Raw genomic sequence first — 27,697 nt, 5'->3', positions numbered from 1 at the left:
ACAAGTTTCGTTTCACAGGAACTCTATTCCGCTCAGGTCGAGACACGACAGGTAAATACATACATAATAAATGTGACAGGAGTCACGAGCCATACGGGATTTACCGAGATGAGTAGGTGTGTGCACTACGAGACTGAAACTCGTGGGATGAACACAAACGTTCATCTCGTAAAATCCCGTACATCTCGCTGGCGGTACAAGTAACAAATGTATCATAAATAGCTTGCAAGTTACAAAGACAGGGTTTGGGTGATACGACTGACTTGACAATAATTAGAACCATCTTGTGACAAAAACCCAAACCCAAATATAAGAAAGAAAGAGTAAATATAAATATAGATAAATATAATGATTAAAAGTAAATATCAAAATAATAATTAAAACGTAACAAAATACTACTACACACAAATACCTCCACACACCCACCCCCCTCCCCCCAAAAAACCCCAAACAAACAAAAAACAACAACAAACAAAAATCAAAACAAAAATAAACAACAAACAAAACAACAAACCCCAAAACCCCAGACCACAACAACAACAAACAAAAATCACAATCAAATCATAATTAGCTGTTTTACTTTATAGGAAATGTATTTTGTTATCAGGTCCTTGTAAATACCGCTGTTCATGTAAAACAATGTGCAATTCACATCTCATTTCAGATACTGAAATTCAATACAATAGAGGATTATAGAATTCATATAAACGCCATTATCTTCTATCGTTGATCAAAATCACTGCAAAGTGATTCATCTCGTGGATTTCAGATTGATCTCCTTGGGGCCATAATTAATGCTGATTTGGCACAATCAGTCATTCGTAAATGTGATTTTCACACTATCTGTCCGTCATCGAAATTGAGATGCTGTGCGTATATGAATAAGATAATCATTTGCTGCTTGAATGACCGGTTTACTTTTACATGGACCTAATTTATAGATACCTGCTTACTCGCGGGGCCGCAATACCTGTTCATATTATCAGAATACTTATTTATTTAGGGTGTAAAAAAAATAAGAACATCTGTATCACATATAATATTGTATTTTAACACATGTCTTTAGTTCTTATCAATGTTGCTATGATACTCTACACATTCGATCTGTTCAATAATTTCGCTATGAGCCAGTCAGCTGTCACCACTGTCCAAACGCTTTGGCGCAAATAACTTTGGAAGCCGGGGCAAGTCTAGGCGCGGCACGATCAAACGAAGTCTCCCAGATTTGTGTCAAACCGAGGCGCTGAGAGTAAACAATATGGCGAGCACCTTCCTAACGTGCTCTCACCAACAACAAAGTTTGATCACTATCACGTGAATGTTTATCCTGAAAGTACAAATCGTGTTCTCAGTCATAACAAATTTGACGATTTTTTTTAGTGATTGCAGGATAGTTTGACGGGTGCACCAGTTCAGCCGATCGAACGGGCACTGCTTTGGAGAATCTGTTCTTGTCCTGTGACAGTCACTGTCTCCCTCGGGCAAACTTCTGTTCCACAGTTAAACTAGTACAGGCCACGTTGCAAGCGCTCAGCGTCTGCAGATTCGGACGAGACAGCACTTGTCGTTCACAACGATGAGACGAAATACTATCACGTTGATCAAATACATTCTGGGAGGAACAATCTTTTTCCTGGTCGGACCATTCACTCTCCGCTATCTCTTCGGGGGCAACAGCGCACGTGAAGACTTTGTTGATGCCGATGTTAATCTGCCACGCCCACACGAAGGGGAGAGACAAGTTGATGTGAGTGACGATTTTTACACACATTATCACCATTGCCGTTACTGATTTCCATGTCACACTTACAGAAACTATATAACAGTACACCGTGCAATTTAAAACTCGTATTCCCAATCAGCTGATGTTTACAATTACCAACTAAACTATGTGAAATATATACCAGAATCGCTCATAGTTTGTCTATACAGAATTTAAGAGATACCAGGGCACGAAAATGAAGATAAAATTGACTAAACATGTCAGTTTATTAAATGTAAACAAATGTTAAATTACCTGAAGGCACTTAATTCACATGTTCTTCAACTGAAATAATTGTAATCGATTTTAGTTCAACTGAAATAATTGTAATCGATTTTAGTAACTGTGGGTTGCAAATTTATATCATACTTTGATGAAAGGTTGATTCACTGGATGGGCATCCCTTTAGCATGTGAGTGAGTGAGTTTGGTTTTACGCCACTTTTAGCAATATTCCAGCAATATCAAGGTGGGGGACACCAGAAATGGGCTTCACTCATTGTACCCATGTGGGGAATCGAACCAGGGTCTTCGGCGTGACGAGCGAACCCTTTAACCACTAGGCTACTCCACCACCCCTTTTATCATGTGAAACACCATGACCATAAGAAATAACATATATTGTGATCTCTTTGAAAATATCCCATCAGATCTGTGTTACGATGGTCATCAGCAACCCAAATGAGGGACAGGGTTGTCAGATTTGCTGTCGTGGCTGATGCATGTCATTGGAACCCTATTGCATAGATCGATGCTCACGATTGTCTGGTCCGGCCTCAGGTCGCCATCATGGAGCTAAAATATTGCTGAATATTCAAACAGCAAACAAAAATTATTTGAAAGTGAAACCCGTGGCTATCAAGACCAGTATTGTACACACACTGACTTTCATATAGACGTACTAGATAATTTATATGTTCTGTAATATTCATATCTTGCATTCAAACAGTTCATAAACCAAGCTAGTCAAACCATCTGATTTGTTCATATAGCTTAGTTTTTTAAGAGAAGCCATCTTTTCAACCTCATCTGGTGCTGCTGGATTGGAAATGGGTGTGTGAAAAGTGGGGGGGGAAGGGGAGGTTGGGGAGGGATATTAAGAGAACGGGTTGAAACACAATTTATCACAAGTTCACTCTCAGACTGCAGACTTGTGGGGAAAGATACAGTCCTCAGTGTAACGACTCATATATGTACGGGGCGGTGGGGTAGCCTAGTGGTTAAAACGTTGGCTCGTCACGCCGAAGACCCAGGTTGGAATCCCCACATGGGTACAATGTGTGAAGCCCATTTCTGGTGTCCCCCGGCGTGATGTTGCTGGAATATTGCTAACAGCAGCGTAAAACTAAACTCAGTCAGTCAGTCAGTCATCAATGTACTGTTCGAGTCAAGTGAAGAAATTTAGAGGTGTATAGGACCAGGTTGAGAATAGGTCTTCATCACCATTATAATCACACATCACTGTGTTGGGTGTTGTGGGACTTGATTGTCTGGCCCAGACTTGATTATGTACTGCTAGACATTATGTTGCTTCAATATTGCTGGGGGTGGTCGGGTAGCCCAGTGGTTAAAGCGTTCGCTCGTGACACCGAAGACCCGGGTTTGATTCCCCACATGGGTCTAATGTGTGAAGCCCATTTCTGGTGTCCCCCGCCGTGATATTGCTGGAATATTGCTAAAAGCAGCGTAAAACCAAACTCACTCACTCAATATTGCTGACTGACATGAAACAACTCAACTTACAGCATCAGATTCAGCCATTGCTGTGTTGAGCACCACAACTGTTTGAACGTGAATGGCAGTTGTGAAATCTTATATACACTTACTTTTACAAAATTCTGTTTTAAACCTATTAACTGAACATTGAATAATTATCAGTCTGTCCTAACCTTTAACCTATTGAATTTCCAGCACAGCACTAAATTCAGTTCAAAATGATCAGTTATCAATTAAATAAGGTAGACTTGGAATATATATCATGCTATAAGTATTGTTAAGATTTGAACAAAACTGGTTTTGTTCTTTGTCAAATTGATAAATTGGAGCAGCACAAACTTGAGCTTCGTGTCTATATAAGGTTACAAGCACATATACATAATTGCTAGGAAAACCGTGGATAACTGATGGATGGCGGAACTGCTGATCTTCAAGTAGTCGACCAACCCAACATGCTGGACAGGTTTATAAAACATTCAGTAAAAACATGTTAGGAATGGAGCGGGGAAGAAAAGACACAGGTCACAAAAACTATTGTAATTTTTATATTTTGTTTGGCTTAAGCTTGTTATGTTGTTGCTTTTGTAATCTAATCAGATTATTGGTAATTTGATACAGCTATCCCTTTGTAGTGGAACCCTGTATTAAATACAGCTGATCTATACTGCGGGAATAAATATATATATAGCTTACCTGAATTAACAATACATTTTCAAAACTTATCATCGATCATCAATCCAATGGCATTGACTTAGAGTATCCCTAGGCTAGTTTTGTTATTTATATTGCATTCACATTTTTGCTAAGGCAGTGATGTTATCATGGTTAGGCTTGAAGTTTCAAATCAGCGTAAACTGAATGTACTTGGCCTCCTTCACAGGAAGTCGCGACTGTGTGATATGGACGACATGTTTAATTAACATTTTAATTGTTTGACTGTGTTATTTAGCCAATTATTATTGCTCTTGATACACATTAGGTTTTCCTATTGGCCACAAGACAGGGTTTGCTTCTTGATATGTGTGACATTGTTTAACAGCTGAGTGAAATAGCTGCTTGTTGATTTCAGCTGCATTAGTCATGTAAACAGCATTAGACTTGTTACATTTGGAATGCCGACAGCCATTAAACAGAGGTGTCGACAGATATAGCTGTGTTGTAATGGAGGCAAATGAATGTCAGTTTGATTAGGGACCATTTCAAAATTTTGATTAAAATTTATTGTGCTGCGATAAATTATGGATTTATGTTGTCTTCTTGTATGAAAAGATAAAGGTGCTTTAGACCAACATAATGCACTATGGATGACATGGGTAACAATTGATATTAAAAATTTAAATTTATTATACTGCACACCTGACACAATCAATGTTCATAGTGCTTGTCACTGAATGACTTGATTAGTTTAGTTGCAGAATGCTGTCTTTGAGCTGGAATGGGTCTAGGACAATTGCCAACTAGGACAATTACTACCTAGGACAATTGCCACCTAGGACAATTGCCACCTAGGACAATTGCCACCTAGGACAATTGCCACCTAAGACAATTGCCACCTAGAACAATTACCACCTAGAACAATTGCCACCTAGGACAATTACCACTCAGGACAATTGCCACCCGGACAATTGCCACCTCAGGACAATTGCCACCTAAGACAATTGCCACCTAGAACAATTACCACCTAGGACAATTGCCACCTAGGACAATTACCACTCAGGACAATTGCCACCCGGACAATTGCCACCCGGACAATTACCACTCAGGACAATTACCACATCAGGACAATTCAGCCACCAAAAATTACCACTCAAAAACCAAAACATAAAAGATAATTCAGGACAATTGCCACCTGGACAATTGCCACCAGGACAAGTGCCTCTCAAAACATAAAAAAAATAATTCAGTTTCTTTACCAACTTTTACATCGTCATCAGGACCCTGAAGGAAAGAGTAGGTATCAATGGACTGCGCTTCAGTGGATTCGTTTATACCTATCACAAAGATGCCATTACCAACGTGTCGCAATCGGTGACCACTCATCTGACTCCAAGGAGCTTGTCTATGGAATAAATGCATGGGTGGGAATATTCATCTAGTGTTGTGTATATTGGCAACTGGCATTCATTTTCTCAAATAAAATTACAGAAAAAAATCTGGGTGCCAATTGTCCTCACTATTATAGTAAAAATAACTGGGTGACAATCGTCCTGAGTGGCAATTGTCCGTGGCAATTGTCCGGTGGCAATTGTCCGGTGGCAGGTGTCTGGGTGGCAATTGTCTGGTAGCATTTGTCTGGGTGGCAATTGTCTGGGTGGCAATTGTCCTGCTCCCAGCTGGAATATTGCTGAATGAAATATTAATATACACACTTATTTGTATGTATTCATATGAGATGCTTTTAATCAGTTTTATTGCTTGCCTTTTCCTGACAAATGAAAACATATGCATCCAATGGCTATACAATCAACAGTTCACAGTTATAATACTAATAGAGTAAGGCCGTGTCCAGATGTGGAACGGTACACATCGCCAAGCACACCATATAATATAATGCTCCATAGAAAACTAATATAGAATCCTGGAGTTATGCTAACAGAATATACAATGATAACTTTAGCCATGGCATACACCTTGAATACATATTGGCTAGTTTCTGTAGATTTATATGTTGATAGACAGGACCGGTTTGTGTGTTGACTAAACACTTTGAGCACAAGGATTCTACGTGACAATTATCGGTTCCTCTGTCTGGTATCTCAGAGTGTCAGAGCAGTTATATTTACATTAACGCCATTATATGGATAAATGGAAATATGTCGTGTTTGGTGCCAGTGTGACTTAGTTACTATGATTACAAGAGTCAGTGAAAGTTGTTTCTGTTTGATTAAACTGCTCTATAGCTGCTTCCTGAAACAAAAGCTGTTTGTCAGTGTAAACATGACAGAAGTAATTATGTATTTGGTATTTCAGATAATGTTAATTTGTATGACTTCTGAATATCAAATGTCATAGAAAATGTGGATCATGGTTGAGATGTATTGTTCCGATTAGTGTTGGGAATTTGTTGAAATCTCACAATTGATGATTGGTTCATTACCAACGAGCAATCATAAAAAATAGTTGTTAGCGTAATTTTTCAGATTATGTTGTTCAGGTTGTTATTGCAGATATGTATAAAAAACCATGTGGTTCTCTGTGTTGTTTTTGTGTTATTTAGACACTGCCTAAATTGTATTTGCAAATTTCACATCCAGTGATGCAACTTGCTACTTTAAAGTGATGACTAATATATCATGGTGTGGACGAACTTTATGGATAAACAACTTCTTTATTCAGGCGATGGGACGTTTCGCTTGACAACGATACAAGAATCTGTATCGAAACATCGCATCACTTGAATAAAGAAGTTGTTCATCCATAAAGTTTGTCGTTATCTGAATCTCCAACTTCTAAAAATGCCACTCAAGGAACTTAACATACCATGAACATAAACTTCTTGGAGTCTTCAAGAAATATTCAGTCATGACTTTTCAATAAGTGAAGTGAGTTTTCTAAGAATTAAACACGTTTTCAGGCTCTGACAACTTCTAAGATATGTTCCACTGTCAAGTGTTTCAAACACTAAAACAGTAGTTCCAAAATCATTTGTGTTTGATTATGAGAAAATGTGATCGCTTGCTTGGGCTTTTTTCGGTTCGGTTCGGTTACTTCAAATAATCGGAATACCGTTAGTTGTGATGAGGATTATTATCATTGAATTCAGACTTTGAACAACAGGTGAAATAACTTTTTAGTAACTCATTAAGCAGCCTGTATATTATGTAGTACTGTATTGTCTTCTTTTAGCTAATTTAGCATTAGCAGGGTTCGAAATACCCCATATATTAGGGTGCCATGGCACGGTAAATACTGAAATGGCACGGATAAAAAATGTTCTTGGTGTTCTTATGGCACGCATACCTCACCTTTAGTCATGTAATCCCAAAAACAAAACACTTACGCAAATGACAAACAAACAAAAACATTTATTGACTTTATCGCCAAGGAAATCACTGGAATTATGATGGATGATGTCAAGAAATCTGGTTGTTTTTCCATTTAGAGTGATGGGAGTACTGATGGATTGGTTATTGAAAAGGAAATTGTGTATGTTAGATATATTGAACATGTAAACCTGTCACAAAATTCTTAGCTATTAAAGGGGTTTGGGAAAGCAGAACAAATGAAGCTTAAGAAAGCTATCTTAAACAAGACATATCGGTGATAACAGAAAACAGGTTACATTTGTTGTTTACTGACATTACATTTCAAATGATCATCATCATTGCTACATGTGGGCACACTTGATTTCTGAAAGGCACGTTTAAAATATTTGCCTGGTGCCCTGAGGCACACTTAGAAAAAGAAGTATTTCTATCCCTGATTAGCTACGTTTAACTAAGCATTGTTAATGTTTCTTTTAAGCCATGTAGTCTAAAAGCTAGGCCTGGTAAATATCAGCTGAAACTTAGTCTCCAATGATAGAGACTGATGATGAGGCAGCAGTAATATTCACCATATCAAACAGAAGGCATGACACAAGGGCTCATTAAGTCTGCCGTAACGAGTTCCGGGACGTGGGTGATACAATAACTCTTGTACATAGGTAGAAAGCTGTATGTGACTTGGACAGGTGAACACACAACCACCTGTCTGTTGATGTAGACAAAGTCGTGTTGTGTGATGAGGAATGATGGAAGCCTCCATACTGTAAATCCCTCATTGTAAGCACAGCTTTCAATAGAATCCAACATGTCTGACTTGATTGATTGTGGAAATATTAGAGGGCTTTGAAATGTTCCAAGTTTGATATGGTGCTTTGGTCAGGTGTTACATTGTTTAACACAGCTAATATACACTGGAAATGGATGCTTTGATATGAGGTCAGGTGTTAGTTTAAACAGTATTTGATCCTGAACTTGACTTCATATGATAAATTAATAAAGATTATCAGGGTGCACCTATAAACAGACTTAACAAATATCGGCTTTCTTCATGTACAAAACTTCATATACAGACATCCTCACCTTCCCAGAATGATCATGTCAATAAAATGTCAGGGCATTTAACGAAAATGTAGGTAAAGTTCACTGCAATATCTAGAAAATGTGCAAAAATATTTAGAGAATACCTCCAAGCTAAAAGGAAGATCTGTCCTGAGTCAATAATTGTTGTGACTTACGTTATTTCATGTGGTACGTACAATCATTAGTTATACAGTGAGGTTTTATTCTCTAAAGATACCTACAGTATTTTTGTTGTATCTGCATTACCTTACATTGGCTTTAGGTCTTTTCACAAACTACGAAATCTGTGGGAGAATCGATATAATGCTGACGGAGAATAACTGAGAATATTATTACCTACTTTTGTGCCCTAATGGGTAATAAAACAGAGGAGGTCTTGATATCAGTCTTCTTGAATATGGATTGTGAGTCAGCATTGAACGTTAGATGTGTGCAGTCCGTAGGCTTCACGCAATAATATAAACACTTCTTAACAGTTAGTTTCTTGCAAGCCATTGTAACATTTCTTTTCAAATCTGAACCATTAGTGAAATCAATTGCCCTAATCACCTGCAAACTGGGAGCAGGTATTGTAGCGGTACTGGGGTGTAGGGGTAGTGGCGTGTAGGGGCTATGGGGTACAACCCCTATTGTGAGAGAGCGGCTCCGAGTTTGCAGGTGCTCTGACTCAATACCACTTGGAGTTGACCTGTTTGATACCATGTAGACATATTGATAGTGTTAATCATACAGAAGCCCAGATTGGTCACAGATGATGTATAAATTCAATAGCAGTCATTGTTATATGTTGATATGTGGGAATAACGTGTGGTTTATATTTTAACAGCTACTAACATAGTTGATTAAGTCTGTGAACATGTGGTACATATTGATAAAACTAGGCATTGTTTCTATAATTTCTTCAATAAAGACAAGAAGCTTTTATGGATGACAATTTCTTTGTTACATATAATGCGACATTTTGGTATAGGTTCTTATACTGTTGTCAAGAAGGAGGTTAATCGTGTTAATAATCTGTTATGAATGAAACATTGCATCATATGTTATAAAGAACTTGACTTCCATAAAACCATTTGTCTTTATTTTTACTATTCAATTTGTGAAATGCCTGTCAAACAGATTATAATTTGTTTCAGTTGTTTTTTTGAATTTTGAAAATCGTTTGAATTAAATCACATATATTTTGGTTAAAAAAATGATTTTATTCATGTTATGAATTTAACTTTAATATTGTTAACAATTTGTTGTGGACTGCTAGAAACTTTTGAGGATACTTGTCAGATATTCAGTTAAAATGTAAGGTTTCAAATTTGAAATTTAGCATGGTTAAATCTACAGGTGTTTAGGGTGTACATTGGGGCTGCAACAAATCCACGTTGAGTCAAATCAGTGTGCGAAATAGCCCCTGGCCCGTTAGCCCGTGGCAAGTAAAAGTCCAGTCGGGCCAGTAAAATACCACAGTCACTGGCCCGATTGTCTTGTGAATTTTCATGTAGTCATTTTGGAAATATATTACTCTCTCCGACCTGTGAAGTTGTAATACACTTTAAATCATGCAAGATTGTGGCCTGATAAAAATGTTCATCATATTAGCAGCTTAATGATGAAACACATGTCATGCCAACAATATCCTGTTCTCATCTATTTTTATAATCTTTTGCTTAGTTTCTGCATTCAAATTTTGGGCTATTGAATTATTTTGTGGGTTAGTAACTTTCAGGCATAGCTAGCCCGACTGGCTAGCAACATTTTGAAACTATTTCGCACACTGAGTCAAATATGATACATATAAAAAATATTGGGAAATGAATACGAATATTGGAAAATGATTATAATAACAACTTGGCAGTTGATGTATTATTCATTTTAATCATTTAAACACAAGTAAAATTTATTCTTTGACATGATTTGACTGGGATGACAGTGATCGCCGGGAAACATGTGCACAGCTGATTGCTATTTCCTGGCTCAGATACACATGGTAATCTTAATCCCTGCAAATAATACAATGCCCAGCAAAAAACAACTTTGAACTTAAAATGTAAATAATATTGTCTAGTGATGTTTAATTGCAAATTTGACGTCTCTACTGACAAAGTCGTCTTCTGTTGTTTGTTCACGCGAAGTGATACGATGTTGTTTTCTTACCCCTGGAAAAAATTGACGAAAGCGTAACCCATGGATAAGACAACCCCCTTCTAAAGACTGCTAAGTTTTTGGTCCTCAAAATTTGGCTTATAGACGGTAATATACAGTACTTCATCAAGATAATGACCAGTGACCACGTCACTGTCAAATTAAATATGTAACAGTGTTGACTACTATCCTGCCTGGGTTGGCTATATTCCATGTTGCATTTATTGCTGTGGTAAATAGCACCCAAGTTCACGTAAAAACACTCCTTTAAAAAAAATATATACAATGAATATTCAATTCTAATAATCATGAATAATGAATTGAATTTATTCAACTTTTTGGTTTGATTCACCGCAGATAAAATAATATATTAGAATGGCTGCTGTCAATGTTGTGTCACATTTTTTAATTTTTGCATGATAATCAAGTAATTAATAAGTTGTGACTTCATGGAAGTGTGACCTCGATATGCATTTGGCCCAGATATACATGTACAGGAAATGTATGGAAGTAGGAAGCACAATTAATGTGAACAAACTACGACATTGAACTCAGATAAAACACTGGCTGCTATTGAAGTTGTACACCGTGATATACTTCTCAGGCTACTGATATCCTTCGTAAACCTCTGTCCACCGCCAACATTTACAGTTCGATCTTAACTCTGAGTTTTGTTTGACAAGGAACACCTCAAGCGAAAGACAAGACTTTGGTGGTAGATGTATAAATATGCTTTGATAATCAATCAGTCAATTACGCCAATGCTTTTACAAGTCAGGAATAACAATCACATGTCAATATTCGTCATGGTTACATTTCTTATGACATACCTGTGATCAGCTTGCAAACTGATGTTCTCATGATGAGGGTTGTACCTGGACAAGGGCTGTCATTTCAGCTTTGTTTCAACATAAACAGTTGTAGAAGTCAATTGCACGAACAAAATGTTTTTTAACTTTTAAAGTGTTGAAACCTTAATTTCCACTCTCTAGTATGCTTGTAAATCTCTATTAAATGAACACAGACAATTTAACATTTTTGAAAACCTTTTTCTCTTTAATTAGTTTTCTGTTTCTCTAAGGAGTAGGTACCCTGTAGTGCATGCTTGTTATGAGAAGATATGATGGTGATTGGTTGGAGTGTTGTGAGTGAGTGAGTATGGTTTTATGCCACTTTTAGCAATATTCCAGCATTATCACGCCAGAGGACACCAGAAATGGGCTTCACACATTGTACCCATGTGGGGATTCAAACCTGGGTCTTTGGCGTGACTAGCAAATGCTTTGACCACTAGGCTACCCACCGACCCTGCCATCTGTTGTGGGATGTGTGACCACCACGGAAGAACCTGGTGAATGTCACAGTGTCATGTCACCTGAGTCACTGGTTTGTCTGGTCCAGACTCTCTTGCAGGAAGGTGTCACATAACTAGTTGTGCCAGCTCAGTCTCATCACCACTGACTGTAACAATCATATCTGTGTCGCAAGGAAGTTGCTTCATTGCCATAAAGCTGTGTTTCCTGATGCTTCTTCCTTGTTTCGAAGGGCGGTGGGGTAGCCTAGTGGTTAGTGCTTTTGCTCGTCACGCTGAAGAACTGGGTTCGATTCCCCACATGGGTACAATGTGTGAAGCCCATTGCTGGTGTCCCCCGCTGTGATATTGCTGGAATATTGCTAAAAGCGGCATAAAACCAAACTCACTCACTCTTTGTTTTGTACCTCAGAGGAATTTTAATTGTTCTTGGACACGAAAGATGTGAACATTACTTCATATTAAGTAAAAAGGGCAAACTTTGGCCCGGTTACGTAAAGGGCTGCAATTGATTGTAGAGTTGCGCACCTTTTCCTTTCAGGATCTGCTGACCTCATCCTATGGTGATTATCATGGCTGTAGGTCTAGTTTAGTTTAGCCAGTCTCACTCGGGCCTTTTCTTGAACATTAATGACGATCATGTTACTTGAACTTGGAATTACAAACTATCATTCACTTCAGTCAGACTTGCTCACTTGGTTGACACATGTCATTGTATCCCAATTGTGTGATCACTTGATTGTCTGGTCCAGTTTCGGTTATTTACAGACCACTGCCACATAGCTGGAGTGTGGCGTTAAACAACAAGCGAACAAACAACATAAAACATACTGACTCATCATTTGTGTAGATTGATGCTCATGATCACTGGATTGTCTGGTCCAGGCTCGATTATGTACAGACCACCACATACAGCTTGAATATGGCTGAGTTCAGTGTTAAGCACCAAACAAACCTACCTTCTTGCTTATCATGAAACATCAGTGCTAAGATTATAAGAGTCAGTTAGAACCTGCTGTTTGTCCAGAGGTAAAGTTAGGGTTCAGTTACATACTCAATACTGACATGTTATTGTCTTCTCCGTGCTGCTTGTGTGATGATGCTACAATATTGCTGGGAAACCAGCACTCAATAATCCTGAATAATTCACAATCTCTCTGTGATCACTGGTTCATGATCAGATTTCCACTCACAGGTCTCATCAGAACTGTCAAGCTGTCTGGGCCACTTGGGATTATTAAATTTCTTAACAGTTTGCACACATATAAGATATAAAGTAAATGTTGATGGGAGTGTTAAGCCAAGTAAATTCAAGCAAATATTGTTTATAATGTTTTGATTAGAATTCTGTTCGTTCCTTTTTTCAGTTTGGTACTGGTGAACTCAAACAGATTGACTGGCATGACTACAAGCTTATAGCCGAGGAGCAGCAGAGGAAGGGTGGGTGATGACAGTGTTTTCACATTCACCTACCAGTGTTTCACATTCACCAACCAGTGGTTCATTGTCAACAGTGTGTTATGTGATGTGTTCAAAAAAAAGAGTTTCACTTTCACAACCATGTTATTCATCAGTCACAAAATTATTGAACAATACTACAAAACAATCACAGTTAATCCGTGTAGAACACGACAATATGCCTCAACAACTATGTTTTATGATGTTTATGCCAAACAATTATAGCCTTGTTACCGTGTACCTGCGATATTTGAGTTACGTGTTGGACAACAATGTCTTTCATTCAGGCCTATCAGATCAATGGGCATGTTCCCTACTATAGATGAAGAACTTAGGTCGCTGTGACCTTACTGCCCAACAGAGTTTTAAGTACCTTGTGTGCCATAGCTGGGTTAACATCATAACGACATGATTAAGTTCCTGGTGCGTGAATAGGACACTTCTTAAAGTAATATTTCATTCATTTGTATAAAATAGCCTTTGAGGACTACTATGTTTGTTTGTTTGCGACATTCCGTTTTATGTAGCCAGTGAAAAATGTTCTAACAAAAGCAATCTGTACAGACATGTTTAATATTTGTATGCAAACATGCTTTGTGAAATAGTCCTGTGATTCAGAGGTATAAATGGATGGTGTCAATGAAAGGGAAACACAGATTCTAGATTACACTTGTTTATTACCTACAATGTCATGTAGACATGCCATCCCCCATGTTCAACCTCATGTGAAGATGGATCAAAGCATTCCTCTCCTTGTCATTGGCCACAGGTGGGCTAGTCATTTGAGGCACTACAATTCACTGCAAAGAGTTACCTCCCTTTGACGTGTCAGAAACCTATGAGCATGGGTTTGAATCCCAGTTCACCCTGATTGTGTTCACAGGTTTGTCAGCGCTATACCTGTGGTTGTGGCTCCACCAAAGTGGTAAACTTCGGAGACCCCCATCACTTTAAGATTTCCACAAGCTGACACGCTGTTATATAACTGGAATAAAGTTTAGGATTAAATTGGCATTAAGCTCAATTCACTCACTCTTTATGACACACTTAAAAGTTTTTACCTGAATGTCTTTGAGTTTGCCTGACTTGAAAGAAATTTCTAATGCTTCTCTTCCTTTTCAACTGCCGCCATACAGTGTTTGCCCTTAACCCTGAAAAGCTGCAGGCTCTTAGGACCCAGAACCATAAAATGTTGTGGGTCGTGATCAGAATGTGTAGGCCCTATTTTTTAATATTGAAATAATACTCACAGTTATTGGGGATGAAAAAGCTGTTGGCCATAAGGACCTGCAGAAAATAAAAGCTGTGGGTCTGAGTGGTTTTAGTCGGCTTTGGGCCCAAGGACCTGTGTTAATTTCGACTGAAGGAAATCTGAATTATGTAACCGTGGCTTGTTGGCTCCAGTCTTGAATGGATACTGTAGTGGGTAAGAGCTGTGACATCGCTGTATGTAAAACCAACTCTATGTGTCTAATGTTGACAGAGGGGAATCCATGTGCTCAAGCTAACACATATTTCCATAAAAGACTTTTCATAACCTATGGCTAGGGGTGGGGTGGGGGTGGGGTGGGGATGGTGTGATGATGATTTTACGGGCGTATGGTGTCACGCATTTTGTTCTGGGGGAGGTAGGGAGGCCATCAATTGTGTACACATGTATTGGGGGGTCAGCAATTTTGTACATACAGCTATTTAAAAACTATGCTTAAAATTATTGGAAGGGGGGTGTCACTGATTTTGTACATTGTACATGACACGCAGGGGGGGCAACTTACTCTGTGCATAAATTTTAGGGTGTGTGTGTCATTCACATTGTACATGCTTTTGCATAAAAATCATCATCACCCCCTAGCCATAAATTTAGTATGTATAAAAAGTGTAATGATAATACAATGTTATGATGATATGAATCCTCTTAAAGATGAGACCCTTTGGCAAGTTAATACAGTTTTATGGAACTTTTTGTTTTGAGATTGCTTTGAAGTAAAGAGTTAAATTAATCATATTCATTCTGTTTGTCAGCTTGATACATCTTTTTAGACAATCGTCAATCAATCAGTCAAAATATACACACATGTAGCGCTGGAATCCAGCAATACATTGCGGCTTTCAAGCTCTTGGAGTCAAGGGCACTGATTAGGCCTTGTAGGTTTTGTTCAAGACCAGATCTTCGAATATTTTTGTACAGGGTTTGGATGTTTGAAGGAGATTCTGATCCCCTGATCATTGTGATTGTAAAGGTTCATAGCTCTGCACATGATCAGCCAGATAAGCTGGTGACAGCTCATCCAGTCTTGAAGACAAGAATGAGAACCTAGAACTAGAACTTAATTTTCTTTGTCAGGTCCTGGGGAACAGGGTTCTGCTGTGATCCTCTCGGCTGCGGATGAACAGAAGAAGAATGATCTGTACAAAGTTAATGGATTCAACGCATATGCCAGTGACAAGATTTCCCTACAGAGGGCGCTAAAAGACATACGACATCCAGAGTAAGTGTGCTTGTGAAATCTAGTTACTTTGAGGTCTGGTTTGGTAACATGTTACACTGTCTGTTTTGAATGGTCATCTGTTGGTGGGAGGGTAGGATGTGCAGTGACCAACATTCCTAAACCAGGATCACATGGCACGTGTGCCGTACGATGAACAGGTCTATGATTTTTTACGAGGTTTTAGGCATCAAGGATGACTGCGGGCTACGACGTATATATTCACATTGCCTTCGGGCATCGTGCGATTTCTTTGGGGACAGGCTGAGGCAACCTGCATGGAGGCTGTACGGAGATCTTAATGGAGATCAGATGGAGATCTTACGGAGATCACATGGAGATCTTACGGAGATCACATGGAGATCGTGCGGTTGCCATGCTGTCTCCACATCTACTGCATGGACATTGTATGGGGCCCGTGCGGAGGCTGAATAGAGATCGGTTTACCATGTATAGTTTGTTGTCTTGGACCTCTCTCATGAACTGAGACAAATGATAGAAGTGCTAGGGATTGCCGATGTATATACCCATGGTAAAAATGATGACTGGTCATCGCAAGGCTGCCACACGGCCATCATTACCGCACAATGTCCGTTCAATTTCACGGAGGCTGCACGGAGACCACATGGTGATCTTGCAAATATCCCACAACTAAACATATCATGTGGTTACCACACGATCACCATGCTGACTTTGTGAAGTGGCCATGCGATGGCACCTACGGACTACGGGCTTACGATTGTTTCAAATATGTCAAACTTCATAGAATTGTGCAATGATTGCACGGCGACCACATGGAAATGGAGTTACGGGCAGTTTATGAGTGCCATAGACCCATTGCAGGCCAACTGTGAACCAGGCATAAATACTAATTGATATAATGGGAAGATGACGTAGCCTATAGTCTGTTTGCAGTGAAAACCTACCGAAGAATTTCACTTTAAACAAAAAAATTAAGTGAAATCCTCATTATTTTACCTTGCCAATTGAACATCTCAGATGTTATTCAACTTAGGATAAAAGTTGTTTAACAAACAATTATAGTTTCAAATCGTTTTTGTTGGTTTGTATGACAAGTGGGTATGCACATTAAATGAAACACCGAGAACAAGTAGCATTGGTCTAAGTTAAAGCTCATCACGTACCGCACGTGCATTTGTTTCACTGTTCCAACTACTGCATTTACCCCCTTGTAATACAAACCAATAATAGCAATTTGAATCTATGATCGTTTGTTAAACAACAAGTTGCATAAAATTCTGAGATTTAAATGTTCAGTTGGCAAGGTAAAATTATGAGGATTCGCAATCATCATTTCATTTTATTTGATTTACTTTTTTTGTTAAAAGTGAAATTCATCGGTATGTTTTCACTGCAAACAGACTATAGTGGTTAAAGCATTTGATTGTCATGCTGAGAGCATGGGTTCAATCCTTCATACACTTACAATGTGGGAATCACATTTGGGGTGTATCCTTCAGGGATATTACTGGAATATTGCCAAAAGTAAAATCAAACCTCCTTCCCTCACTAACACATGATTCATCTTAGAATGAAAAGTTATGGTTATGATGTTCTGAATATATTCGTGAAAATATTTAAGGGATTGCAGGGAGCTCACATTGTCATAAAAAGATTCTTAAATATTTCCATGGCGGGAGAATTTTGTAAGTTTGTAGTTGTAGTGCTTCATGTGTGTTTTGGGGACAATAAACTTCAACAAACAGTGAGCTTGGTAAAATATATCAGGGCAGATACTTGTTAGATTTGCCAGGGATTTTGTTGATTATAAATCTTTTTTAGTTACATGTATTAGCATTTAGACATTAACATCACCAGCTGATAGCATGATTCAGTTTACCAATTAGTAATGTTCAATTACTTTTGATTACAAAATTTACCTCAGTATTCATCTTTTGTCCCATTTAATTAAACAAAAGTACCAGGCAACACTATAAACCATGTTTCTATGAAAATAATATAACGAAGTATACAAAATGTTTATAAGATGTAATTTCTGACTGTACAGCTGTCAAAGGAAGAAGCACTTGAACAAGTTGCCAACTGCTAGTGTCATCGTCCCCTTCCACAATGAGCACTGGTCCACGCTGCTACGGACAACGTACAGTGTCATTGACCGCACGCCTAAACATCTCATACACGAGGTCATCCTGGTGGATGATTTCAGCAACAAGGGTAGGTAACTTGTGGTGGTTAATTCAAGTCATTCCAATAATGAGTCATCAGATCATTCTACTGGAATAGGGTAAAAACAAATTAAAGCTGGACTCCAAATTATGGAGATTGCTAATTCTGGTAATTACGTATGTTTAATCTGTTAAAGGTGTGCAGATGAGCTGTTTCATGAGCTGTCTGGCATTTGGATGAAGATATTTATGTTTTTAAATTTATTGATGTCATATCATACATACCATGGTAGCTGTTAAGATAAGATTAGATTCTAATGTCAGTTTTCTCACCGTTTCAGAGTTTCTTAAGGAAAAACTAGAAAAATATGTGAAGGAGAATTTTGACAATGTGAAGGTTGTACGTGCGGAGAAGCGTGAGGGTTTGATCCGAGCTCGTCTGTTGGGGGCGAAGGCAGCCACTGGGGACGTTCTCATCTTCCTCGACTCCCATGTGGAGGCCAACATCAACTACCTTCCTCCACTGCTGGGTGAGTAGAGGCTGCAGACAATCTGATGTCAGTAGTTCCTCACTGATCTTCTCTCTTTTCTTTGTTTAGTTCGTCTGTCAAAGCTCTGTCCCTCTGCTGTGATCAGCTGGTCGCGGGTTTGAATTCTAAATTGTAATGTTTAGTGTGTCAGTACCAAGGTGGTAGCCCTATGTTCTATCATGTGTAGCCATGTTAGATGATACACTGGCTTGGTGTAACTGATTATTGTTAAGATAATATCAGATTGCGTTCCCCTTCTCACTCTCTGTAGTGTAGTGCCGTGCGTGCCGTGCCGTGCCGTGCGTTTGTACTCTAGTGTAGTCTACTCTAGTCTCGTCTGGTGTGGTGTGGTGCGGTGCGGTGCGGTGTCGTGTAGTGTCGCATAGGGCAGTGTAGTGTAGTGTAGTGTAGTGTTGTGTCGCTTAGTGCAGTGCCGTGCCGCATAGTGCAGTGTAGTTTAGTGTAGCATAGTTCTCTCTGTAATAATATGCTCACACATTTGCTGATTCACAGACTTTTCTTTTGCATATAGAGCCGATAGCTCTCAACAAGAAGACGGTAGTATGTCCTTTCATTGATGTGATTGACTACGAGAACTTCGCCTACCGCGCCCAGGATGAGGGCGCCAGGGGAGCGTTTGACTGGGAGTTCTTCTACAAGCGATTACCTCTCCTCCCTGAAGATAAAAAACACCCAGCTGATCCGTTCAAGTAGGTTCTGACAGAGATAGGACAATAGACTTTCTTGTTGGTCTTAGTAACTCAAATACATTGGTGTCATATATTGGTGCCATACTTTGGTGCCGTGCAATTTGCTGTCATGACTATTGGTTACCACGGTTATAATGAACACACAGTAACCCCTTATTTTAGTTTGTTGTATGCATTTCAACATTTGTTATATCCATCAGTTTTGTTATAAGCGTGGTCATTCTAAGCATAGTTTACAGTCCGTTTGAAAGGGACAGCCAGGTGTGCGAGAAAGGATGGAGACGGCACAGCACAGGCTAATGAATCAATAACTTGGTGGGCACTTGTGCACGTGCTTCTCTAACACCTGGCTGTCCCTTTCTCTGCACTCCTCCCTCGTAACAAATAGTGAACTGTGTCAAATTTTAATGATAGTTTCTTAAAGAGCTTTTTTGGTGGAGTCTGGAAAATTTTCAAATATAAGAAAGCTGTTGGGTATTAGTAAATGATAAACATGTGTACTATTTATATTTATGTGGCAGTTTTGTACAATGATAAAATTTGCAATTCATCGGTACGTTTCTGACTCAAACGGACTGTACTGTATGTGGTTATTGACAATTTATCCAGGTTACCCTGTTGTTGCTGTAATTTCCTTAAACAATATTAACGATGTCCCTCCATCACTTCTTCTCTACAGGAGCCCAGTAATGGCAGGCGGGCTGTTCGCCATCGACCGGGAGTGGTTCTGGATGATGGGAGGGTACGACCCAGGACTTGACATCTGGGGTGGGGAGCAGTACGAGCTGTCCTTCAAAGTGAGTGTCAGTCCTGATTCACCCTGAATGTGGTAGTTTGTCACAACTGTTCTTGATTGCCTCTCCTGGGTCACTTCAGGCAATATTCTCCATCATGCTGATGCTGTGATGTAACCTTTTTTCATATTCTAGACATTGTAGAGACCAGCTAACTTGTGGAAAGTGATATATACAGGAAGTTAAACATGCTGAATGTTGCATATTGTATCGCCATTCTGTTCACTGTAGTTACATATGCAGGGTATGAAACTTCCAGAAATTTCAGCCAGGCCACAGGGCTGGTTAGATGTAAAACTTGCCAGCCCTGACCAAAACTTACCTGTCCACAAAATATCTTCATATACATGTGAAAATTTTAACCCGACCGTCGGGCAGGTGAATTTGAGAATCTGGCAGTCCGTGTTGAAAATAACCCGTCCCGGGCTGTTGGGCAGGCAGGTATTCTGAATGCTGACATATGGAACATTTACTGAGTGTTTAGAGATTTCTTTCAAAGTGCTGTTCTTGCTGAAGTGAGTGCACATCAGCATGTCAGATATTTTGGAGCTCAAGTGGCCAAGTCAACCCAAGGAGAGGTGGCGCTTTGCTGAGTTGCCTCCCTTGGCTGAGTAGAGTTGCTTCCCCTATGCATGTCAAAGAACATCAGTGAAACATGTTTAGCCCAAGGTCCTTTTAAAATTACCTAGTTTGTGTAGTTGTTATTAGTTTATACAGATTGTGACCTGGTTTATTATTGAAGTCACAGTAAACTCTATGACAATACTTGTATACTTGTATTTGCTTTTATAAGCTGTGACAATTCTGATGACTTTGTTGTAGATCTGGCAGTGTGGAGGGCAGATGGTGGACGCCCCCTGTTCCAGGATTGGACATATCTACCGCAAGTTTGCTCCGTTCCCCAATCCTGGAGTGGGTGACTTTATAGGCAGAGTAAGTAGACATGTCTCACAAATATATTGTTGAAAGTCTTTTATGGCTTCTAATCCACTTTTACCTTTTACTCTGTACCAATATCTGAGACATATGTCGGCACCTCCTATCGAAGAGTAAACTAATGCAGGGCTAGCTGATGTTCATCAAGGTTAGAAAATATACCCTTGTTTCTCTTTGAATCTTGTTTATTTCTATGGGGCTGGCGGGGTAGCCTAGTGGTTAGGGGTGGGTATTGCAGAGAATTTTCATATTGCGATATATTGCGATGCGGAAACATATATTGCGATATCTATTGCAATATATTGCAAGGATTATTTTTTTAACAAAAAACTACTTATAATCGAGTTAATGCTTGATTATAAAGCAAAAACACAACAAAATCACTATGATTGATTAACCTTTTATAAAAACTTTTAATCATGACAAAATAAGAATGTAAGTAACATTTGGCACTAATGAAACAGGGAAAAGAACAACTCAAAAAATGGAAATATCCGAAGATTCCCGAGTGTTACGAAGTTTTTGGAATGCATGCCAAATTACCGGTTTTCGATCAGCGTATCGCAATACGTATCGTTTTCATGTCTGAACCGGTAAATACCGGTAAACCGGTTACATTGCGCAGCCCTACTAGTGGTTAAGTCAGTTTGCCTTCACGCTAAGTCCAGTGTTCTGTTCCCTACATGGGAACAATGTGTGAAGCCCATGGTCTCATGGTCTTTGATATTGCTAGGATATGGAATCGATCTGAACATTGGCATAAGACTCTGTTCTCTCACTCAAAGACTGTTTGGATCAAGCAGTATCTAAAAAAGATATGCACATTTAATTGTCACGATTAAATCTTACATTTTGGGTAACACAATATCAACATCCCGAGAACATCTTTTGGATATCTCTTAATGGAACAGGCTAAGACTCCTCTAGTTAGACACTGACATCCTTCAGCGGGAGTATTACTGATATCAATGTTAACAACAAAAACAAATATTTACCTGTGTTGTTGACAATGTAGAACTACCGGCGAGTGGCTGAGGTGTGGATGGACGAGTATGCTGAGTTCCTGTACAAACGCCGGCCTCACTACCGCAGCGTCGACACCGGAGACATCAGCGCGTAGAAAGCCATTCGCAACAAGCTGAAATGTAAACCATTCAAATGGTTCATGGAGGAAGTGGCCTTTGACCTTGTCAAAGTGTATCCCCCTGTTGAGCCAGAACCAATGGCTGAAGGAGAGGTAGGAGGAACGAGCAGACGTGTTCATGTTGTACAGACGCAATGCCAGTCAAATTTATAATCTATACATAATGATACAATAATAATACAAAATGCATAAATGCAAAATACAGCTGAAGTGCACTTTTGGGAACTGAAAATATGACATCTGTGACATTTTATTACGTCTGATTATCTGTGTTTTGTTTTTTTTCATGCCTTTTACAACAGTAGAATGTCAACAAGTCCTGTGGTTTAAATTGAAGCCATCAAGAGTTATCTCCCTTCCTTTACTCAGAACATGATCCATAGACCAGATATGATTTGGATCTTCCACCTAAGAGCTGCTAGAGTCAGAATAATGACATTAACTGAAGAAAACATGAACAGGCTGTGGATATACAGTTGAGGTTATGGTTAACCTGTGTGTACTGGTTATGGTTTTCAGAAATATTTTATGTAATATTTAGGAGTTAGGAAGAAATAGCAGACATGTTCTTGTTGTACAGAAATAATACCAGTCAAATATATAATCAATGCATCATGATACAATATGTATACAAAATACATGTACACCAGGATAATAATCAAATAGCAGACATGTTCTTGTTATACAGAAATAATACCAGTCAAATATAATCAATGCATCATGATACAATATTGATACAAAATACATGTACACCAGGATAATAATCAAATGGTTACTTAAGTATGTTGGCTTGTGAAACTTTGATATAGGCCAACAAGCAGTTGGTCTCTTGACAATATGATTACCAGTTGAACAGTTTGTTTATATCTGTGACACTGATTGCATGTTTTTATGAAACTGGAAAAATGGACAAGGACTGCTAAAAGCATTTAAAAGAGCACAGCTGATGGAAAATGGTGCACAGCTCACATGCCTGAACAGTGGTTTAGCCCAATACATGACAATTAACAGTCAGAGTGGGTGTAAAATGGTTCATATGCAGCTGAATGTCTTATTATCTGTGTTAACTGGTTTTTTTTGCCATCTTCCCTCCATAGAAGGAGAATGACATCAATTCATGTGGTTTCAAGTGAACCCATCAAGAGTTATCCCCCTTTCTTTACTTAACCCATGACCCATGTTCTGATTTCAAGTTAAGATTTGGATCTTTCCCCTCAGAGCTGCGAGAGTCAGATTAATGAAATTAACAGAAGATGTGAATATACATTTGAGGCTATGGTTAAGTCAACATCTTTGTTATAATTATTGATTTCAGAAATATTTTCCGCCACCATATACCTGGGATATTGCTGAGTGTGGTGTTAAACAACAAACCAACAAACACCAGAAATATTTTATGCAGTATTTAGTTGTTAAAAAATATGACATTTTCAGAGCTATTTTTATATAGTACTTTTCTGTTAAGTCAAAAAGACAGTACCTTGGATACTGAGCTTCAAACAGTTTTACCCAATCTGCCCTGTTGAAGTTCATATACATAATTATCCTTATGTCTTGGGTTTAAAAAATGATGACATTCTTATCTGATGACAATTCATTTCAGTTAAGGAATACTGCTGGTGGCTTGTCTGAAATTCAACTGTTGTTTTTCAGTTGAGGAATAAAGCCAGTAACTATTGTGTGGACACTCGGTTCAAGGGGGCCAACGAGAGGTTCAACCTGGAGCCGTGTATTAAGGACGGAGGCGGAGCTAATGGAGAACAGGTACTTTGTAGTTATTGTCATTTGAAGAGATGATCACTATACTCTGTATCGCGGCCACTCTGACATATAGATATGGATAGATGGCTAGATACACAATACCACATTTAACAGTGGATGCCGTGTGTTAACAGGATGTGGACCTGATGGCTGACCATGACATTCCTTGATTGATGCTGTCTCTATACATGCTTATGGTTTGTCTGGTCCAGACCTGAACTAGCATCTCCTTGTTCTCCTGACATTCCTTGATTGATGCTGTCTCGATACATGCTTATGGTTTGTCTGGTCCAGACCTGAACTAGCATCTCCTTGTTCTCCTGACATTCCTTGATTGATGCTGTCTCGATGCATGCTTATGGTTTGTCTGGTCCAGACCTGAACTAGCATCTCCTTTGCTTCCCTGGTTTGTCTGGTCCAGACCTGAACTAGCATCTCCTTGTTCTCCTGACATTCCTTGATTGATGCTGTCTCGATACATGCTTATGGTTTGTCTGGTCCAGACCTGAACTAGCATCTCCTTGTTCTCCTGACATTCCTTGATTGATGCTGTCTCGATACATGCTTATGGTTTGTCTGGTCCAGACCTGAACTAGCATCTCCTTGTTCTCCTCCCATTCCTGGGTTGATGCTGTCTCTATCTGCCAATGGTTGATGGTAATTAAGGTTGTGATTAATCATAGTCTGTACATTCCTGTGTTTTCTTCAACAATGTTGAGATGTATTCAACTGTATATTTTCAGACATTTGAGTTTTCTTGGCACAAAGACATCCGTCCAAGGAAGAGGACAGTCTGCTTTGATGTATCACAATCTATGAAGAAAGCACCGATAATACTGTTTAACTGTCATAACATGTTAGGCAACCAGCGCTTCAAATACAAAGTGGTAAGTGTCTTAAATTTGCCCATTGTCTCATCAATGTTGATGAAACATCCAGATCATGTGAAGGTTGTGAAATCAGTTTTCCTGCTGTCTTTAACAATGGTGAAAAATCAGATTGTAGTTATTTTTGTTGCTGCATTTTCTCCTGTTCACTGCTCAATAACTGTACCTAATATTGTTTAAATATGTTTTGTTGCAGGGCACTTCCCAGATCTACCACTCTGTGCCCCCTTATTGAGTCTATGTTCTGTTGCAGGGCACTTCCCAGATCTACCACCCTGTGACCTTTTATTGAATCTATACAATGTTCTGTTGCAGGGCACGTCCCAGATCTACCACCCTGTGCCCCCTTTTTGAGTCTATGTTTTGTTGCAGGGCACGTCCCAGATATACCACCCTGTGCCCACTTATTGAGTCTATGTTCTGTTGCAAGGCACATCCCAGATCTACCACCCTGTGCCCCTTTTGAGTCTATGTTCTGTTGCATCTACCACCCTGTACCCCTTATTGAATCTATGTTCTGTTGCAGGGCACTTCCCAGATCTACCACCCTGTGCCCCTTATTGAGTCTATGTTCTGTTGCCCGTCCCAGATCTACCACCCTGTGCCTCCTTATTGAGTCTATGTTCTGTTGCAGGGCACGTCCCAGATCTACCACCCTGTGCCCCCTTATTGAGTCTATGTTCTGTTGCAGGGCACGTCCCAGATCTACCACCCTGTGCCTCCTTATTGAGTCTATGTTCTGTTGCAGGGCCGTCCCAAGATCTACCACCCTGTGCCCCTTATTGAGTCTATGTTCTGTTGCAGGGCACATCCCAGATCTACCACCCTGTGCCCCCTTATTGAGTCTATGTTCTGTTGCAGGGCATGTCCCAGATCTACCACCCTGTGCCTCCTTATTGAGTCTATGTTCTGTTGCAGGGCACGTCCCAGATCTACCACCCTGTGCCCCTTATTGAGTCTATGTTCTGTTGCAGGGCACGTCCCAGATCTACCACCCTGTGCCCCCTTATTGAGTCTATGTTCTGTTGCAGGGCACGTCCCAGATCTACCACCCTGTGCCCCTTATTGAGTCTATTTACAATGTTCTGTTGCAGGGCACACATCCCAGATCCCAGATCTACCACCCCATGTGCCCCTTATTGAGGGCACATCTATGTTCTGTTGAAGGGCACGTCCCAGATCTACCACCCCATGCCCCCTTATTGAGTCTATGTTCTGTTGCAGGGCACGGCCCAGATATACCACCCCGTGACCCTTCATTGAATCTATACAATGTTCTGTTGCAGGGCACTTCCCAGATCTACCACTCTGTGCCCCCTTATTGAGTGTATGTTCTGTTGCAGGGCACATCCCAGATCTACCACCCCATTCCCCCTTATTGAGTCTATGTTCTGTTGCAGGGCACATCCCAGATCTACCACCCTGTGAGTGGACAGTGTCTAGACTGTGACCCAGCCAGCCACGAGATGTTCATGAATCCATGCGACGAGTCGAGCGATACACAAAAATGGCAATTCGAAAAAATGAATACAACAATAGTTTTAAAAGATTGGGATATTCCGTTAGATTAATGAAAATATATGCTAATTAAGTTTAAGAAATTATTAAATTCGCTCAAGCAATATTATTTTGTTTGTTGATTATGTTTTGGTAGGGTGTCTGTGATGTTTGGATGAAGGCAATGTTTGAAGCGTGTGGTCACAAATTTACAGTCACAATTTTAAGGTTGATATACATGTTGATCAGGTACTGTTGACTTGAATGTACATATGGTGTGAAAATGTTGTCACAACTTAAAACCATCCCCCTGTTTAAGTGTTCATCAACTCTTTTGTTACATACCTCTCAAACTTTGGGTTTAAGTTTCAGTATGATCAACTTGAATTATTACCACATATATTTATAAGTATAGGTATAGCTCATGTAAGAACACGGTTATAACAGATTGTTTCAAAAATTGTGTTCCCAAAGCATCATTACAAGCTACAGCTGTAGAATGCGTGTTGAGCAAGGTACCCATTTCTTAGGCTGAATAAGGAAACATTTCTCAGGCATGGACGTGTGTCTTTAAAAACTGTGTCAGTGATTTTATTGGCAATAAAAAATATATTTTTCAGATTTCTGTGTGTTTCGTGGTCTCTTTAAAACTGAGACTGTTGGCAAAATAAATTTTTGGACATATTTCCCACATATGAATCAGATACTGTTTTTCATGCAACTGTCATGATATTAAACAGCCTATTTCAGTGTGTGCCTCAGTTTGTCGTTATTCTGCCATCTCTTTTGTTTTAAATAAAAAATGTACTAAAGTCCTACCTCCCTCATCACTTATGAGAAAAATGTGCCAGAGAAACGTTTGTTTTTTCCTATGCAGCATGACCACGACATATCTCATGACCCTGGTAGATGATCATGAAGTGGATTAGTCTGTTTCAGGAAATATTTTGACATGTCTCTTGATGGTAGATGTTACAACATTGAATGAATGATACAACTAAAAAATATCAGCCAATAATCGGGAAGCTTGAATTGTGTTTTGTAAACCCCAATGTTTTGATTATTGTTTTGTGCATTTGTTTTTCCATGGTGACAGTTCATGATATTTTGTTGTAAGTTACATGTTGTTCAGGAAGTAGAAATAAATGGGAAATGCTTGTTATTTATATTTCCCACGATAATCCCCAGATGTATTTTTACTCTCAATATCATGATCAGTGCAAATCCCCCAACTTCTTATGCTGGACAAAATTTATGATTTTTTAAGATTTTTCTAAAATAAATTGGGTAATATCTTTTTGGTCCTAAAACTCACTCACTCACTCACTGATGAGGGCTGGTTCCATCCCAAACAGG

The 27,697-nt window shown here is 39.3% G+C and overlaps 1 protein-coding gene across 1 annotated transcript; it reads left to right on the top strand.

Moving 5' to 3' along the window:
• The first annotated feature begins 1,095 nt into the window (after window positions 1-1,095).
• On the top strand, window positions 1,096-26,962 carry LOC124269413 (putative polypeptide N-acetylgalactosaminyltransferase 10). Its single transcript, XM_046704421.1, is given in 12 exon segments — window positions 1,096-1,747; window positions 13,359-13,431; window positions 15,794-15,938; window positions 17,965-18,131; window positions 18,424-18,612; window positions 19,145-19,322; window positions 20,002-20,119; window positions 20,939-21,049; window positions 22,068-22,289; window positions 23,850-23,960; window positions 24,701-24,844; window positions 26,245-26,962. Coding segments are annotated over 12 exon segments (1,800 nt in total). The 5' UTR covers window positions 1,096-1,576; the 3' UTR covers window positions 26,416-26,962.
• The last annotated feature ends 735 nt before the right edge of the window (window positions 26,963-27,697 follow it).

Source organism: Haliotis rubra, unplaced genomic scaffold, assembly GCF_003918875.1.
Source record: "Haliotis rubra isolate DU_JTF1 unplaced genomic scaffold, ASM391887v1 Scf1448, whole genome shotgun sequence".
Lineage (NCBI taxonomy): Eukaryota > Metazoa > Mollusca > Gastropoda > Lepetellida > Haliotidae > Haliotis > Haliotis rubra.
The sequence above is the reverse complement of the archived record's forward strand: the minus strand, read 5'-3'. Positions and strand labels throughout refer to the sequence as shown.